General features: G+C 40.8%; 1 protein-coding gene across 2 annotated transcripts in view; it reads left to right on the top strand.

Moving 5' to 3' along the window:
* SYNE2 (spectrin repeat containing nuclear envelope protein 2) overlaps window positions 1-19,968 on the top strand; it is a 380,145-nt gene that overhangs the window by 316,661 nt on the left and 43,516 nt on the right. For both annotated transcript variants that reach the window (XM_023232104.2, XM_023232093.3), the window contains exons 90-96: window positions 1,060-1,185; window positions 3,336-3,490; window positions 3,598-3,742; window positions 4,967-5,061; window positions 6,625-6,859; window positions 11,434-11,628; window positions 13,864-13,989. In XM_023232104.2, the coding sequence (XP_023087872.2) occupies window positions 1,060-1,185; window positions 3,336-3,490; window positions 3,598-3,742; window positions 4,967-5,061; window positions 6,625-6,859; window positions 11,434-11,628; window positions 13,864-13,989 (1,077 nt within the window). The remainder of the gene's footprint in view (window positions 1-1,059; window positions 1,186-3,335; window positions 3,491-3,597; window positions 3,743-4,966; window positions 5,062-6,624; window positions 6,860-11,433; window positions 11,629-13,863; window positions 13,990-19,968) is intronic.

Genomic DNA, 19,968 nt, shown 5'->3' with positions numbered 1-19,968 from the left:
AGTGGTGCGATCTCGGCTCACTGCAAGCTCCACCTCCCGGGTTCACACCATTCTCCTGCCTCAGCCTCCCCAGTAGCTGGGACTATAGGCACCCACCACCATGCCCGGCTGATTTTTCTGTATTTTTAGTAGAGATAGGGTTTCACCATGTTAGCCAGGATGGTCTCGATCTCCTGACCTCGTGATCCGCCTGCCTTGGCCTCCCAAAGTGCTGGGATTACAGGCATAAACCACCGTGCCCGGCTGGCTAATTTTTTTTCGTAGAGATGGGGTTTCACCACATTGGCCAGGCTGGTCTTGAACTCCTGGCCTCAGGTGATCTACCCACCTTGGCCTCCCAAAGTGCTGGGATTATAGGCGTGAGCCACTGCTCTCAGCCTTCATTCACTTTTTATAAAGCCTTTAGTGCATGAGCTGTCAACAAGCTTCACAGAAGGCCATGGAGCTACAATATCACGTCTCAATACCAGCAGGAAAACAAACAAACAAAAAACCACATTTAACTAGTGGAACTGAGAGAACAGAGTGCTCACTGACTCTCCCCTATGTGGTCCCCTCAGGTAGGTGATCTGTCCATTTAGTAAGGCTCAAAGGCACAGAGTGAAAAATCAGGGGGCTTCTGAATATTTATCTATGATTCTTGAGATAATAGTGAACTTCTGGATGTCAAAAACAACTGGAATTTATTTTATTTTGCTGCATTTTATTTATTTATTTATTTAGAGACAGGGAGACAGAGTCTTATTCTGTCACCCAGGCTGGAGTGCAGTGGCACAATTACAGCTTACTGCAGCATCGACCACAGGCATGCACCACTATGCCCAGCTAATGTTTTATTTTTTGCAGAGATGGGGTCTGCCTATGTTGCTCAGACTGGTCTTGAACTCCTGAGCTCAAGTGATCTTCCCACCTCGGCCTCCCAAAGTGCTGGGATTACAGCCATGAGCCACTGTGCCTGGCCAAACACATCTTGAATTCTTAGCACCTCCCAAGCCTGTATTTACTTCTGTTTTGCATTTACATGAAAATAGTTTCTAATGAAAATTTCTCTTGTTCTAGTTTGTTCTCTCACAGTTTAAGGATTTCGGAGACCGGCTGGAATCTTTAAAAGGTCTTATTACGCATGAAGAAGAGAATTTGGATAGACTTCACCAACAAGAAAAAGAAAATCCTGACTCATTCCTGGTATTGCCAATATTTGTCTTTTCTAAGGACTTAGACTCGCCATAGGGTTAAAAAAAATAAGCTGATTACTGTGAACTTATAGAATGTTTGCATCCTCACTCTTTTTTTTTTTTTTTTTTTTTGAGACGGAGTCTCACTCTGTCCCCGAGGCTGGAGTACAGTGGCGCAATCTCCGCTCACTGCAAGCGCCGCCTCCCGGGTTCAAGTGATTCTCCTGCCTCAGCCTCCTGAGTAGCTGGGACTATAGACGATGTGTGCCACGTCCGGCTGCTAATTTTTGTATTTTTTTTTTTTTTGAGACAGAGTCTCGCTCTGTCGCCCAGGCTGGAGTGCGGTGGCCGGATCTCGGCTCACTGCAAGCTCTGCTTCCCGGGTTTACGCCATTCTCCTGCCTCAGCCTCCCGAGTAGCTGGGACTACAGGTGCCGGCCACCTCACCCGGCTAGTTCTTTTGTATTTTTTAGTAGAGACGGGGTTTCACCATATTAGCCAGGATGGCCTCGATCTCCTGAGCTCGTGATCCACCTGCCTTGGCCTCCCAAAGTGCTGGGATTACAGGCTTGAGCCACCGCGCCCGGCCAATTTTTGTATTTTTTAGTAGAGATGAAGTTTTACCATGTTGGCCAGGCTGGTCTTGAACTCCTGACGTCGGGTGATCTGCCTGCCTTGGCCTCCCAAAGTGCTGGGATTACAGGCCTGAGCCACCGCGCCCGGCCTAACTCACCCTTAAGCACAGTCATTTTTATGCCATTCATTACTGTCCTATTTTCCCTCAGACCTAGAAAAAGTAGGATGACATAGGGATCTCTTTTAGTAATATGTCAGAGTAATTTGTAGTAAATGTTTTTTCATAATTACTATCAGTGAACCACAATAATGTAGAAGTTGGCTGTTGTGATTACTTGAATTTTTCTGGTTAGTTTAATATAAAAAAAAATAGTCTATTAAAATTATGCATTTTTCTTTTCTTTACCTTAGTAAGTTTAGTTTAATAAATATAAATGACTGAAAGAATTAAATCTGGTCTTGTAACTCTCCTAGGAATCAACATTCATAACTTAGATCAGTCAGCAAACTATGGTGCACTGTCCATCACTGATTTTTAATAAAATTTTGTTGGAACACAGCCATGCCCTTTCATTTGCATATTGTCTATTATAGTTTTCATGCTACAAGGGCAGAGTTGACTAGTTGCTACAGAGACTATATGGCCCACAAATGCCTAAAATATTTATGATCTGGCCTTTTACAGAAAAAGTTTGCTTTTCCTGACCTAGAATATTACAGCAGAGTTCTGTAGTGATAACTTCAGTATTGTTAAGGATGTTTGCATGACATATTGTCAGCCTAGAAGTTGTTGCTGGAATAGCTTTTTAAAAATGAAATTTTGATAAGTTTGCTTTCTTGTGATGTCATGTTCTATCAAAATATGGGTGTTTAAGTCCCTTGCTCTGCTAGAGTTATTTTAAGAATCAAATTTTCATCACTCTGTGCTTGACCTGTTTGTGGAAGATCAGGTTATTGGCAGACTAAATGGGACTTAAAAGTCCAGAATTGGTCCTTTTTTAAAAAGCCTGTTAGGCCGGGCGCAGTGGCTCATCCCTATAATCCCAGCACTTTGGGAGTCCGAGGCAGGTGAATCATCTAAGGTCAGAGTTTTAGACCAGCCTGGCCAACATGGTAAAACCCCATCTCTATTAAAAATACAAAAATTAGCCAGGTGTGGTGCCAGGCACCTGTAATTCCACCTACTCAGGAGGCTGAAGCAGGAGAATCGCTTGAACCCGGGAGGTGAAGGTTGCAGTGAGCCGAGATCATGCTACTGCACTGCAGCCTGGGCGACAGAATGAGACTCCATTCCAAAAAATAAAAAAGCCTATTTTCTGTATTCTTCAGTGACAAAATCTGAGATCACTTTCTATTTCCTGGGCTGTCTGGGTGCTGGCTATGTGTGCAGGTTGGTGTGAAGGCACAGCATTGAGAGAGCTGAATTTAGGTCCCACTCTAACATTAGCTAGCTGTTTGATTGTGGGCAAGTAATTTGCCTGTTCAGGCCCCAGTTTCCCTTCATCTTTGAGATAAGGAGAGTTGTTTGTCATCTAAATATCTTATTGGCATCCAAAAACCTATACTTTAATTTTTTAAAACTAGAATCATGTGCTGGCACTGACAGCCCAGTCACCTGATATTGAACATTTGAATGAAGTGAGCCTCAAGCTCCCACTTAGTGACGTAGCTGTGAAGACATTACAAAATGTGAACCGGCAGTGGATTCGGGCCACGGCCACGGCACTGGAGCGCTGCAGGTTAGAACATCCCTTCTCTGTCGTTGTTTCAATTAAAGTAAAATTAACGGCTTCAGCTCAGCAATGGCATTGTTAATATGAGTGTGTTTTGTTTTAAACCTTTGTAGTGAGCTTCAGGGAATTGGATTGAATGAAAAGTTTCTTTATTGCTGTGAAAAGTGGATCCAACTTTTGGAGAAGATAAAAGAAGCACTCAAAGTGGAGGTGGCTAACAGCCTTCCTGAGCTCCTGGAGCAGCAGAAAACCTATGAGGTAAACCTGTGTTCTCTGCCACCCTTGAACCGCTCACCTGGGGCAGGAGTCAGGAAAAGACAGCTTTAAATAAAACACAGGGAGTGTACCTATCAGTCTCTAAATACAGAATGTATACCTTTAAGCAAATTCAGTTGTCAATTGGTCATTTGTAAAATTCTCATACGTTTCATAAATTTCAACATTTACTGCTCTATTTTGTTAGGGACAGGACTCCTAGATTTTCTGCAGTACATGGAAGCTTCTAGTACAACTTTGCTTCCACAAAATGCAAATATTATACCATTCTATCAAGAATGGTATAATAAAATAATTTCAACTCATCTTTGTATTTTCACTCAGTAATTCTCCATAGTATTAAAGCACTTGGTATAATTATAACCGTAGCATTAATAATTTCACAGGACTTTCCTCAATGCTTATGCTGACATGTATTTGAAAATACTCCTGGTGGTTATAGGCAGATCAGTCTTCCTGTGTCACCCAGGCTGGAGTGCAGTGGCGCAATCTCAGGTCACTGAAACTTCCATCCCCCAGGCTCAAGCAATTCTCGTGACTCAGCCTTCCATGTAACTGGGGCTACAGGCATGTGCCACTGCACCTGGCTAATTTTTGTATTTTTAGTAGAGATGGGGTTCACAATGTTGACCAGGCTGGTCTCAAACTTCTGACCTCAAGTGATCCGCCTGCCTTGGCCTCCCAAAGTGCTGGGATTACAAAGGACACATTTCAAAAGTGTGCAGAATTAGTTCACTGCAACTTTTTAATGTTAACTGATTGAAGTCTACATTGCTACATGAAGGTCATCCAATTAAAATGAAATTTCCCCTGCCAAAAAGCTGAGTGGCCTTGAATAAGTTACTCAACCTTTTTATACCTTAGTTTCCTCCTCTTCAGATGGATGTAATAATAGTACTTAAGTCCTAAGTCTGAGAAATAAATGAGACAATGCATGTTTTACAGAGTGCCTACCAAATCATAAATGCCTAACAAATGAATATTAGATGTAATTATTATTAAACCTGTTTGCTTTTAAGAATATATTCATAGGTGATGTTGATATGATAGCTGAACATTTTTTTGCAGTAGATTCAAATAATATGATATATGATAATTTTATTCATCATATCCTTTGTAAGCTTAGATTTTAATAGGAAATGTAGGTTCCTAGATTCATAAAATGAACTTTACTAGCTGATGTTTTCTGTTTGGACTCATATGCAGATGTTAGAAGCTGAAGTTTCTATAAACCAGACAATTGCTGATTCCTATGTCACCCAATCTTTACAACTCCTGGACACAACAGAAATAGAGAACAGGTGAGCTGTCTGGGTCTCATGAAGGTTGTGGGTGGATGAAAGGTAATGCATTCAGTTGGGGCAGGCTTTCTGCCATATGAACCTTGACCATGTTGGTGCCCTGTGGCCATGTTCATTGACAGATCACCATGGGACCAGGCTTCTAACTATGTAGTGGGACTAGATCTTGCTGGGTGACCATAAAAACATCAATGACAGACACCTTTTCCCTATGGTAGATGGATGGGGTTAGCAGCCCAGCAGCTTTGGAAAATGCTCACTTCTCAAGTATTGTTAAATAAGTTTGTGCCCCCAAATGATTCTTCTGTACTATTTCCCTCTCTACCATCTTCCTCATGATGTTTTGCTACTTAAAAAATAATTTCTAAAAAATTATTCCTAGTGTTCCCAGTAAGTAGCTAAATCCTGTAAGTATGAAGAAGGGCTTTCTCTCCATGCTACATATGTGGGCTTAAGGTCACTGGGCAGTGCCAGTCAGGCTGAACAGAGCCCCTTTGGCCAATCTGCTAATGCTGAGTGAGTCTGCTCATGCAGCTGGTACACATGGCAGACAGCCTGGACGTGGCCTGGCCACTTATATACTTCTCTAAATGTCCTAATGGGTATGATTTTTCTTCCACATCACCACCCATACACCTCTGAATCTTCTTTCAGCATAACTAAGAAATGTAAAGCCCTTTTCTCCCTAGCTCTGAAGCAGTAAATTCAAGCCAGTTCCAGGATGATAAACTAATTTCTATTTGATCTGTACAGAAAAACATGACTTTCCCATAATAACTAAGAGGCCTTGTTTCTCATGTGAAGGATATTATTTATCCAGAAAAGAACTGTTGGCTGGGCGCGATGGCTCACGCCTGTAATCCCAGCACTTTGGGAGGCCGAGGCAGGCAGATCACAAGGTCAGAAGATAGAGACCATCCTGACTAACACAGTGAAACCCCGTCTCTACTAAAAATACAAAAAAATTAGCCGGGCGTGGTGGCAGGCACCTGTAGTCCCAGCTACACAGCAGGCTGAGGCAGGAGAATGGCCTGAACCCGGGAGGCGGAGCTTGCAGTGAGCCGAGATGGCGCCACTGCACTCCAGCCTGGGCAACAGAGCAAGACTCCGTCTCAAAAAAAAAAAAAAAAAAACTGTTGAGTAGCTGCAATAAGGCATGCTCTTTATTGCTAAAATTATGTAAAGTACACTCAAGTAATCCATAGTGTTACAAAGTACCTGCCTGTTCATCTGTTTCCCATTGATCCAGTTTCTAGTTTTCCTTTCTGTATTTGGCATAATGTATATTAAAACAGCTTCAGTTTGTTTAAGGGAATGGTTATGCATGCTGGCAAAATACCAGGTTACGTGCAGATACCTTCTGCTAACCTCAGTCTGCATGCTGCCCTTCCCAAAGCTTTAATCACGTTTAAATGGAATAGTACTCAGGTTTTTAGAAGTTGGGATTTTTTTTTTCATGTAAATTATACTTATAAAAACTGAATCTGAGCTGCTATTACCCACTGATAGTTATTTTTTCTACATGTTGATGTCTGGATTCTATAACCATTTGTTTCTCCCCAGACCAGAATTTATTTCAGAATTCTCAAAGCTGACGGATCGGTGGCAGAATGCCGTCCAGGGTGTTCGGCAGAGGAAGGGTGACATTGATGGGCTGGTGAGGCAGTGGCAGGATTTCACTACTTCTGTGGAGAACTTGTTTCGCTTCCTCAATGACACCAGCCACCTGCTATCTGCAGTGAAGGGCCAGGAGCGCTTCAGCCTCTACCAAACCAGAAGTCTGATCCATGAGCTGAAGGTAGTGTATGCATCGTAGCATTGTGAGAACCACAGCATGGTCATTATTTGCAAGATGTTCATTCACCTTTGGTTTAATGTTTTTGATGATAATGTGATCCAAGTGTGCTGTCTGCAATGTGAGGCCAGCAAGGTGCAGTCACCACACCCCACAGCCCAGTCCCTAGCATTGTGAGGTTGGAAACCCAATATTACCCATTCATCCAGAAATACTGAGGTTCTCTTGGGCCATGAGAGGAGGCATGGAGTGGAGATGGGTGAATAAAGTGGGGGATTTCAGGGCGACAGACTCAAACCACCCAGATTCTTAAGCCACTGACTAATGTATAAATTGACCATTAGTGTAGTAATGTACAGTGATGGTTTTGTTTACTCTTGAAGGGCAAATTCAGTGGGTACAAAAAAAAAAAAAAATAGAATGAATAAGACCTAACTATTTGATAGCGCACAGTAGGGTGACTATAGTCAATAATAATTTAATCGTGTATTTTTAAATAACTTAAAGAATGTAATTGGATTATTTGTAACTCAAAGGATAAATGCTTGAGGGGATGGAAACCCCATTCTCCATGATGTGCTTATTTGACATTGCATGCCTATATTTAAAAATCTCATGCACTCACAAAAATTTTAAAAACTAATTGTAAAAAATAAAAATAAAGGGGCAAATTCATTCAGGCAACAAAGCTTTCCAAAAGAAACTTGCTTGATGAGCACAGGATTAACGTAGGTGGTTGGGATGTCCCATGGAGCTGTAGAGCTACTCTCCACCTTAGAGAAGCCTCTCAACAAACACCACCCTCCTGAAATCCTGTACAGCCCTCACTCATGATGCAATCATCGCATATTAATTGAGTGCCTTCTCTGTGCCAATCACTGTCCTAAGTGCTGGGTGTATTCTGTGGACGGAGAGAAGACCTTCGCTCTCGTAAGGGCAGACAAAGTAGTAAGTAAACCAGAATAATTAATCAGATAAATTAATAAATAGTAAAATATCAGATTATAATAAGACTTAACATAGATCATTAAAACAAGGCCAGTAGAGATGGGGATGTGTGGCTCCTTTAGATTAGGTTGTCTCTGGCCATGTGACAATTAACCTGGGACTGAATGATGAGAAGGAGCCAGCCATGCAAGATCTGAGGAAAGAGCCTTTCAGACCAAAGGAGAGGCTTACTCCAGGTCCCCAAGATGAGAACAAGCTCAGCACAGCAGAGGAACGGCGAAAAGGCCAGTGTGACTGGCGCAGAGCTGGCAAGGCAGCAGTGGCAGGAGGTGAACTAGAAAGCCGGGTAGGGAAGAATGTTTTGCAGGCTGGGTGTGGTAGCTGGATTACCTGGTCTGGCTGGAACCAGGAAGCCTTTGAAGCATTTCAGCTGAGGGAGAGGGCAGCATGACACTGTTTGTTTGTTTCTTTTTCTTTTTCTTTCTTTTTCTTTTTCTTTTTATTTATTTTTTGAGATAGAGTCTCACTCTGTCACCCAGGCTGGAGTGCAGTGGTGCAATCTTGGCTCACTGCAACCTCCGCCTCCCAGGTTGCAGCGATTCTCATGTCTCAGCCTCCCGAGTAGCTGGGATTACAGGTGCCTGCCACCACGCCCAGCTAATTTTTGTATTTTTAGTAGAGAAAAGGTTTCACCCTGCTGGCCAGGCTGGTCTCGAACTCCTGACCTCAGTTGATCCACCCATCTTGGCCTCCCAAAGTGCTGGGATTACAGGCATGAGCCACTGTGCCCAGCCCTGTATTTTTTAAAGATCACTCTGGCTGTTCCTGGTTGTAGGGGAGCTAAAGAAAAAAAAGTAGGAATCCTAACATCTCACTTACCTATCACTGCATAATGACACTCATCATTCTGTCTTTTCATTCTTGGGGTTGACAGGGGTTGGTGGTTTCTGCTTGGGGTCTCTCAGGCAGTTACAGTCACATGGTGGTTGGGGCTGGCGTCATCTGAAGCTCACTCACATGACCGATGCTTAGGCTGAAACAACTGGAGCAGCAAGGAGCTAGGACAGTGGAGCTCCTCTCCTTGGGCATCATTCTCTGTGGTCTTGCCATGTGAGGGCTTCTGGTGGCCAGACTTCTTATATGGTACCCCAATGGCTTCAAAGACTCTTATCCCCAGAACAAGCTGTATTGCCTTATAAACCCAGCCTCAGAAGTCACGTCTATCGCTTCTGCCACACTCTAATAATGAAGGCCATCGTATGTGCCCACATGAGTTTGAGAGGAGGGGACACAGGTGCCACAGTTTGATGAGGATTGGCTGCAATCCCAACACATTGGGAGGCTGAGGTGGGAGGATCCCTTGAGCCCGGTTTGAGACCAGCCTGGACAACATAGTGAGACCCCTGTCTCTACAAAAAAATTTAAAAATTAGCCAGGCGTAGTGGTGCATACATGTACTCCCAGCTGCTCAGGAGGCTGAGGTGGGAGGATCACACTTGAGCCCGGGAGGTTGAGACTGCGATGAGCCATGGTCGCACCACTGCACTCTAGCCTAGGTAAGAGCAAGACCTGTCTTAAAAAAAAAAAAAAAAGAGGTTATCTTTGGAATTTCAGTGATCCTTGGAGGCAGTCATCTTGAAAGAGTCTGTTCGGGTGTGATTATATCTGGGTGTTCTTTTCTGCAATAAGATAATGAGGTAACAGGGAGGGAAAGAGAAAACAATCATTCTCCTTGGTGAGTCCGGGTCTTAGGCAGATAAAGGACTTTAGCTTCTTTAGGAGACACAATGCGGGAGGGCAGAGAGACCCTGAGACTTCTTCAGTTCAGCATGTCAAAACACTGTATTTCGGAGTGTCCGTTTGTCAATCTGGTAAAGGAAAAGCTGGATGAAGGATGACTCTATTGAAGCTTAAGCATCTTGGTGAATAGTGTGCTGTTGACCAAGTCAGGGAAGACTAAGGGAGGAGCAGGTCTTCTACCAGTGGCTCATTTGCGCAGCACAATACGTTGGAGAGACGCACGTGGAGTGCCTGTGGTCCAGTTGCTGTTTCTTTTATTTGTGTGCTGCTCCTGAGGGTGCATTTGGCTTTCCTTCTTTGGGTATGGGTGATCTTCAGGCTTCTCAGAAACACCTTTGTAAATTAGTGATGCTCTGTTGATGTTTATATCAGCTCCCATTATGGAAAATGTCCACACTCTGTCTCCCTCAAGAAATTTCAAGGTGAAGGAAATAATATTTAATTGTATTATTTATTTATTTGCTTATATATATTTTTAGATATAGGTACTCACTCTGTCTCCCAGGCTGTAGTGCAGTGGTGTGATCATAGCTCAGTGTAACCTCAAACTTCTGGTGAGGCTACCTTGGCCTCTCGAGTAGCTGTGGCCACAGTACTCACCAGAATGCCCAGCCAGGAAAACGTATTTAGAACAGACAAAAACTATTTAATTTTTCCTCCAAAACCAAATGCCTTTGGGAGTATGGACAAATTTTAAAGTTTTTACTTTATTTTTGTATTATAAACACCTAGTTTCAATCTCTTTAAAGAAAACCCATGTAGCCAGGTGTGGTGGTGCATCTCTTAAAAAACAGGACCTCCGCTACTCTCTGCATACTGCCTATGGAGTGGCCCTGCTCTGCAGGAGCAGTCACGGAGCTGTAACACTGCCACTAAAAAATAGGAAAAAAAATAAAAATAAACAAGACCTTGTCTCTTAAAAATTTTTGTTTTTGATTTTTTTTTAATTTTTATTTTTTTGAGACAAAGCCTCACTCTGTCACCCAGGCTGGAGTGCAGTGGCCTGATCTTGGCTAACTGCAACCTCTGCCTCCCGGGTTAAAGTGATTCTTGCGACTCAGCCTCCCAAGTAGCCGGAATTACAGGCATCCACCATCAGGCCTGGCTAATTTTTGTATTTTTAGTAGAGACACGGTTTCTCCATGTGGGCCAGGCTGGTCTCGAACTCCTGAGCTCAATTGATCTGCCTGTCTTGGCCTCCCAAAGTGCTGGGATTACAGGCATGAGCCATCACACCAGGCCTAAAAAATTGTTTTTAATTTTCAGAAAGCCTATATGATATTTGGATGGAATTTTTTAAAGCTGCCCCTTTGGGGCACATATCCATGTACATGTTTATGTGCTCATAAAAAGCTTAAGAAATGTATATTTTTTTGTATTTTTACCCTTTCTTGCATTCTTTCCTTTTATATTTGTTTAGCATAATGTAAGGTCTGTTACTTGATTTCAAGTCTGTTACTCCATTCACAGTAGTAAGAAAATACTCTTAGACCCATTTACCTTGCAGGCTATTATTCTATGATGTATATTTTTTTTATTCCTCTGTGCTTCTAATCATTACACTAAGAATCTTAGCTCACCGGTCTTTGGAAATTATTTTAAAAACACCTCACTTAGTAGTATGCTTATCTACTCAATGTAAAACATTAGCTTTTGATGTGAGTGTGTGTGTATGTACATTGTAACCCAATTTATCTAATTTATATCTAGTTTAACTCTCAAGAAAAACTCTGAAGGAAACACACACACACACACACACACACACACACAAAATCACATTTTGAACACATCAGAAACCTAAGCAAATTCCTTTTCTTTTTTTTTCTTAGAATAAAGAAATTCATTTTCAAAGATGGCGAACTACCTATGCCCTAACCTTGGAAGCTGGAAAAAAGTTACTGTTCACAACTGATCTGGAAACTAAAGAGTCTGTGGGTAGGAGAATCAGTAAACTTCAGGACAACTGGAAAGACATGGAGCCCCAGCTGGCAGAGATGATTAAGCAGTTCCAGAGCACTGTAGAGGTAAACTCACCACTTACTTTTCCATTCGTGATACTCAAATTCAGTACATAGATTTTCATTTGCGGTGTGAAAAATGGAAATGATTTTATGAAACTGTAGTATCATGAGTTTCCAATTCAAGCTCTAATCCATAAGTCATGCCAGTTACTTAATGTGAAATGATGATATAGCATTGCAAAAGCTCAATGTTTAGTATTTAAATACTTGAGATTCTATTAAGATACTTATTTGTATGAAACAGGAAACATATTCAATTAAAGTTCAATACATAAAACTAATGTTCCATGTACAGCCTGTTCTTGGCATAGTATATGAAAAGAAACAGAAACACTTCATTTTTCTGCTGTCATCAGAGAATGTACTTTTCCATATAAGTGAATTTTCCAAATAATGTATGATTATACCTTTAAGAACTACAGTGTTATATTTTAAGTCACTATTAGAAAAATCGTTATTGTTTTGTAATGCTAAGATACCAAGTTGTTCTCAAGGCCTCTGAATTGCTTTGAACCTATGGCCCTCCCTGAACTACTGTGCTCTTTGAGTTCTGATATGGTTTTTATCATTTTTCTTTCTCTCCTCTTAATGTCAAGCTATCTATTTTTACTTTTTCTTTTTCCAAGCTCACATACTTCTTATTAAAGCCCACTCTTTCTAACCTGTCGTGTGTGCTAAAACTAGATAACCAAACTTATCAGACATATTTTTCTGAATTAAGAATAAATATATGCTGAGTTAGGGCTTGAGAATTTCTCCTGTGAATAAAGTATCTGAATTTTATTTGGTATATGGACTATATGGAATTCATTAACTAGCAAACATTTGTTAAGCATCTGCCATGTTTGTAAAGCATAATCATAATTGCAAATAACAGTTTGAAGAACTCATGATTTTGCTTCTCCCTCTGCTTTCTTTTGAGTTGAGTTTCAGATAGTTGATATTGCTAGACAAGTGGCCTCCCTTCAGTGAGGAGTTACCATAGACTGAGGCCAACCCAAGTATGTTTAGGTATCAGCTGTACTGAAGAATAGTGTTTCATTGTAGATTTGTATAGTTTTAGTAACTTCAGGAAAAGAAGTTTATCCTAATGAATCGAATATAAATACCCTGTAGTTGAAAATGCAGGCACCTATTTTGTTCAACAATTAAAATTTCAAGAAAAGAGATGGTCGACCCTTGACTTGGCTTTTAACCCCAGATCCATGGGCTAGTCATTTTTCTGTGAGCCTTAGTTTTCCCATTTAAATATGATAATACTTGTTTTAAAAATGATAATACTTTCCCTGTATATCTCCTAAGGTTATTATAATTACTATGGGTTAATAAAGTTGAAAATGCTTTGTAAACAGGAAAGTGCTTTAAGCAGAAGGTGGTAGTCAGCACAGTGGTGAGAAATGGAAAGTGAAGGTTGAATGTGAAAAGGTCACTAAAGCCAGGCTGTAGAAAGGAGAAGAGAGTCAGCAGAGGAGAAGGGTGATGGTGGAAAAGAAGACAAGGAAGGTGGCTGAGTGCTTGTGCTCTGTGATGCTATTATAGCATATGCCAAAGACTGTCAATGCTAACAGTTAATCCATACAGTAGCCTTTTAGGTGTGAACTTTTCCAAAATTAAAGTAGAAATCACATTGGTTAGATGAGAAGGATATGGGGAGCGAGGAAGAACTTTTTTATTTTTATTTATTTATCTTTTTATTGAGATGGAGTCTCGCTCTGTCGCCCAGGCTGCAGTGCAATGGCGCGATCTTGGCTCACTGCAGCCTCCGCCTCCCAGGTTGCAGCGATTCTCATGTCTCAGCCTCCCAAGTAGCTGGGATTACAGGCACATGCCACCACACCCAACTAATTTTTGTATTTTTAGTAGAGACAGAGTTTTGCCATGTTGGCCAGGCTGGTCCCGAACTCCTGACCTCAGGTGATCCACCCACTTTGGCCTCCCAAAGTGCTGGGATTACAGGCTTAAGCCACCATGCCCGGCCCAGAAGAACTATTTTCAAGCAAAGGACAGCCTGGTAGTTGAAATGAGCCACAGGTAAAGCTGCAAGGAGGCTCGAGTCATATTGGTGTTCCTTCTGCTTTTGGGAGACCATAGTCTGCTCAAGACAAGGAACTGGGTATCTGTGTGATTTATAAAAACAAACTTAATAGAAAGATTATGTGGAGTAAATGAGCTATTCTATTTCCACAGTTCATTGTAAAGAGCAGAGTACTTACCAGTTTTAGTCTTGTTTTCAAATAGACCTGGGACCAGTGTGAAAAGAAAATCAAGGAGTTGAAAAGCAGGCTGCAAGTTTTAAAGGCACAAAGTGAAGATCCTCTTCCAGAGCTTCACGAGGACCTCCATAACGAAAAAGAGCTGATTAAGGTATTGAAATCCGAACAAGTGGCCAAGATAATCACTTAGCTGTTTTCTGAGTACTTTGAAGTGCTTCTTTGCCTCTTTCTGTGTTGAAACTGAGTTTTCATTTTCAAATCAGAAAATATTTTCCCGATCTACTGTTTAACACAACATGCTGGTCTCTCAAGGAATTAGAATTGATGCTTTTTACGATTGTTGTTTGAGGACGAGAAAGACTTTTGCAAAAACTCACTTCTTAGGATCTTAGGGGTTTTCTCCTTCAGGTCCTCTTTCTGTCTGTTCCTCCTCTGTAATATAAGATGTGGCCTCTGAGATTCCTGTAAAAGCTGTTCCCTTATCAAATGTCCTTTTCTTTGAAACAAGAGTAAAATATGACTAAAGAATTCGTTTTTGAAAGCCAGTAGGTTGGGGTTTGCTCCAGTATAACTTTTTTATAAAACAGTCCAAACTATATTCTTCCTAATGAATACCACACTAGCAAAAATTCCTGGATATTTTAGGCCTTAGCTGAAGACAAGGCAAACTTATGGATAGGAATTGGGGCCAGGAAAATTCCCAGGTCAGCAACTCCCTACATCTCTTTTCTGTCTGCAGCTTTGATGTTTAAAAGACATTGAGAGACTGTTGGAATGGTCTTTTGATTTTTTACTTCCTTCAATGACTTTCAGGGTTCAAACTGAAGAAATGAGGAAGAAATGAATAGTCTCCTACTTCAAGTTGGGCTAGAAATTAGTGTCTTTCTCCCTACATCTTTTTTCTTTATTGTAAAAATGTCTAATGTGCTAAAAGGCATAACAAATAATATGACAAACTGCTGTGACACCATCACCCAGCTAAAATATAAAAAAAAATTATACATACGGTTCAAGTGTCCTGTATGATCTAACTTCTCCTCCTTAGAGGTGTCAGTAACCCTGGATTTGGTGTTCATCATTCTTACACATGTCCTAATAATTTTAATACTTGTGTTTGTAGGTGTCAGTGTTTTTCTTTGTTTGCTCATTTGTTTGTTTGTTTTTGAGAGACAGGGTCTGGCTCTATCTTCCAGGTTAGAGTGCAGTGGCACGATCTCAGCTCACTACAACCTCCACTTCCCAAGCTTAAGCGATCCTCCCACCTCAGCCCCGGACTACAGGCACACACCACCATGCCCGGCTAAGTTTTGTATTTTTTTGTAGAGACGGGGTTTTGTCATGTTGCCCAGACTGGTCTCAAACTCCTAGGCTCAAGCAATCCTCCTGCCTTGGCCTCCCAAAGTGCTAGAATTACAGGCGGGAGCCACCACACCCTGCCTGCTGTCAGTGAGATGTAGAATTGCTTTATGTTTTTAAACTTTATATGGCTAGGCATGGTGGCTCACAACTATAATCCCAGCACTTTGGGAGGCTGCAGTGGGAGGATCCTTTGAGTCCAGCAGTTTGAAAGTAGCCTGAGCAACAAAGTGAGATCCCCACATGTACAAAAAAATGTTTTTTAATTAGCTGGGTGCGGTGGCACTTGCCTGTGATCCCAGCTGCTGGGGAGGCTGAGGTGGGAGGACCCTTTGAGCCTAGTAGGTCAAGGATACAGTGACTCATGAATGCACCACTACATTCTACCCTGAATGACAGAGTAAGACTGTCTCTAAAAAGTAAACAAAATATGTAAATTTTAAAACTTTATATAAGCAGTACTATGTATAATATAATTTTTTTTTCTTTTTTTGAGACAGAGTCTCCTGTCGCCCAGGCTGGAATACAGTGGTGCAATCTCGGTTCACTGTAACCTCCACCATTCGGGTTCCAGAAATTCTCATGCTTCAGCCTCCTAAGTAGCTGGAATTACAGGCATGCGCCACCAGTCCTGGCTAATTTTTTTGTATTTTTAGTAGAGATAGGGTTTCATCATGTTGGCCTGGCTGGTCTTGAACTCCTGGGGCCTCAAGCAATCCACCTGCCTCGTCTTCCCAAAGTACTGGGATTACAGGCATGAGCCACCGCACCTGGCCCACAATGTAACTTTTTTCCTTCATTATGATTTGGAGTCGTTGATGTTGGTACCTAATGCACATTCATTCTCACTGCTGTATAGTATGCATTATAAGAATATGTAGTCACTTGGTATTATCAGATTTTTTTTTAACTTTTGCTAGTCCAGCAGCTGTGAGTGAGATAGTATCTCTTTATAGTTTACTAGTCAGTTTCACATTTTTTTCATATTTGCCCTTTTGTGAATTGCCTATCTGTACCTTTTACTGATTTTTTTCTATTGGGCTATTTGTGTTTTTCTTACTGAGTTGAAAGAGCTGCTTATTTATTTTAAATATTCCTCTTCTACTGAGTGTATACATTGCAAATGTCTTTTCCCATCTAAGAGCCTGTTTTTCTACTTTTTCCTTGGTGTTGCTGGCTGAACAAAAGATATTTTGTTAATGTGGATGAATTTGTCAGTATTTTCCTATATGATTAGTATTTTCCGCTTCCTCTGTGAAATCTTCATACTAAAGTCGTAAAATACATGCTTACATTTTCTTCAAAAAGTTTTCGGTTTTTGGTTTTTACATTCACATCTTTATTCATTGAGGAATTGATTTTTGCATACATTGTAAGGCAGAGATCCATTTTCTAATTTTATTCATCTGGATAGCCATTTCTCTCGGTGCCTATTTATTGTCTAATGTCAAATATCAAATTTCCATATACGCAGGATTCTTTTCTCAGTTCTCTGTTCCATTGGTCTGTGTAGCTCAGCTTTAATATCAAACTATCTTAATGGCTGCACTTTATTGTAACACATCTTTATTTCAGGTGTGATGTGTACCCACACCTTGTTCTCTCACATTAGTTTGGATGTCCCTAGGTCTTTGATCTTCTGTAACTTTGAGAAGCAGCTTGTTAAACCATGAAAAGTTCTGGTAAGAGTTATAATTGAATTGCATTGAATTTATAGATTAACTTGGATAAATTTTTTTAGTATTCCTGTTTATGCTCATGAATGTGGTATATATTTCCCTTTGGTCATATTATTTAGTTTTTTTCACTAATGGCTTATAATTTTTTTTTTTTTTTTTTTTTTTTTTGAGATGGAGCTTCATTCTTGTCACCCAGGCTATCGTGCAGTGGCACAATCTTGGCTCACTGCAACCTCTGCCTCCCTGGTTCAAGGGATTCTCCTGCCTCAGCCTCCCGAGTAGCTGGGATTACAGGCACCTGCCACCACGCTCAGCGAATTTTTGTATTTTTAGTAGAGATAGGATTTCACCATGTTGGCCAGGCTGGTCTCTAACTCCCAACCTCAGGTGATCCACCCGCTTCAGCCTCCCAAAGTGCTCGGATTACAGGCCTGAGCCACCATACCTGGCTTATTCTTGTTATAATTTTCTTAATCACAAAAGATATATCTTTTGTTAGATTTATTTCTTGGTGCAATATTTTGAAGCTTTTGAAAATACTACCTTTTTCTAATTGTATTTTTTAACTGATTATTGCTGATACCTAGAAATGCAATTGGTCTTTGCATATTTATGTTTAACCATCTTGTTAAACTCTTATGTTAATTCCAGCAATTCATTTGTGTATTTTTTTGGGTGTCTGTGAGACCATCATCATCTGTCAATAATGACAAGGTTATTTTTGTTTGTTTCTTCTTTTTAATATACTTTTTTTTCCCCTACTTTTCTTACACGGGTCAATGCCTTCAGAACATTGTTAAGCAGAAGCATTAATAGCTGAGTCATCCATTCTTGATTTTAGAAGAAAATGATTCTAACATTTCACTATTAAGTGATATTTGCTGGTGATGTGTCAGTTAGTGGCTTTATTAGGTTAACAAGATTTCTATGCCTAATTTTCAAGGTTTTTATCATCCCTACCTCATTAGGTTTAGAGCAAGACTTTGGTAACAACGGAGAGAATTTGGAGTCATGCTCTCAGCTGATACACAAGTTTCCTTCCATAAGGTCTCGGAACCTGTGCAGAATGTAAACCCTTGAGCAGCCATAATTTTTTTCAAGTATCACACATCTCAGTTTCCAGTGGGATCTTTTCAGCTTTCATGGTCTCAGCATCCTATTTATCAGTGGAAAGAATCAGGGAAAGGGAAAGAGCATTGAGTTCATTCAACCATGACCATATTCCAAAAAGATCCCAAGTAACTCAAAGCTTGTCCGGGTCAGTGTGCTTCATTCCTGATTCACCTGGGGGAAATATGCTAGCCACTTGACCAATTTGAGCTCGACTTTCCTCCTCATAAAATTATATTCCCTTCTAAGCACAGCTGCAAAAAGAAAAAGATAAAAGATAAAAAAGAAAAAGTATATTCCCACTACAGCCAAGTTGAGGAATGGAATGATTTCCTTACATATATGTTTCATGTATATTCTAACTTCACTATTATGAAAATTGCTACAATGGACATCTGTGTTTCATAACACTTGTCCAAAGATTGAGTCCTTGGAACAGTTCGGTTTTTAAATAATTTTTGTATAAGTAATATAGTCACATGGCTCAAAATTCAGAAGGTGCAAAAGGTATATGTGATAAATTTTTCTCTTATCAATTCCTCTCCACAGAAGCAATCAAAGTTGCAAGTTTGTTGTATATTCTTCCAAAGATAGAGTATGCATATATAGGCCAAAATTTATTTGTATACCCATTCTTTTTCAGTCCTCCTTTTCCCAAATGGTAGTACAGAAAAATGGGACTTGATAGTTCCACTGGTAATTGAGTCCATAGGCAAGGCCTAAATGCTGTCCTGATATTGCAGAGTCTAGTCAAATCCTGTGCAACACACCGCTTTTTGTAGCCAAACAACTTGAAGTTTTACATCCCATGTTACATAAAAAATTGGAAATTTCCAGGTATTCTTGTGGTATAGATAATTTATCTGGTTGAATGAAGATGGTGGAAACTTATCTGATTTCTCTCTGACAGTTTGGTTGCAAATCTGGGGCAATTTAATTTAAAGACAGGCATGATTGTTGACATTTTTATACAAACTGAACGTCAGCTATAGTAAACTTCCACAAGAGACCTCATTCTATATACTGTTTGACTCCCTACTTTTTTCATGTAGTGTTTATGAACATTTTAAAGCTCTCAAGACATACTGCCAAATTGCTTTCCTTTCAGCCATACATTTTGGTATCTGAAAACTTGCTGTGCAGCAGCACCATGGCAGGTTCTGGGCACTGCATTAGTGAGTGGTGTTGCCATGGTCCCTGCCATGTGTGGAGCTAATGGTCCAGTCTGCCAGAGGGACCTGTTCACCAGATAGCCACACTGTATGCGCAGGGGTGTGTGTGTGTCTGTGTGTCTGTGTCTGTGAACATGGTGAGTGTTAGAGGGGAAAAGCACAGGGCAATGAGAGTAGAACAGGAATCTCAACCTTATCCAGTGACTGTACACTTTCTGATTGTCAATATTATAAGTATTCAAACCATACTGATTGAAACCTGGCTGGGCATAACTTGCGGCCGAGCCAGCACCTCTGAGCAGGGCACTGGACAGGCTGAGCTTCCTGCCACCTGACTGGGAAACTCTGTCTGAAGCTCAGCGGTTTCCAGATCTCCAATTTCAAGTCAGTAAATGGTACACCTCGGCTGGCAGGTGGTCCCCTTTATGTTATATAGCTTTCCAAAGCGTTCCACTGTGAAATCCACTGTCATCTACTTTACTGGAACCAGTTGTGAGACCAAAAGCAGGTAATACAAAGGTGTTTAACATAAATCATAAATACCTAATGATTTAGCTTCTGAGAAAGGTGTTAATTCCTCATTCTACATGTAACCTTTAGAAGAATTCTCTGGGCCACTTTATTAAACATAAATTGTTGTTGGTAAGTTACGAAATCATGCCAATGTAGCTTTTAGAACTCTGAAAATCAATCAGAATTAACATACTGTTAGGGCCCTTCAAATTTATCTCTGATTTTAGGCATAGTATCAGCAGGGCATGGTGGCTTGCCCTTGTCATCCCAGCACTTCAGGGGGCTGAGGCAAGAGGATCA

The sequence above is a fragment of the Piliocolobus tephrosceles genome, chromosome 6, assembly GCF_002776525.5.
Source record: "Piliocolobus tephrosceles isolate RC106 chromosome 6, ASM277652v3, whole genome shotgun sequence".
Taxonomy (NCBI): domain Eukaryota; kingdom Metazoa; phylum Chordata; class Mammalia; order Primates; family Cercopithecidae; genus Piliocolobus; species Piliocolobus tephrosceles.
This window is presented reverse-complemented; position numbering and strand designations above follow the sequence as displayed.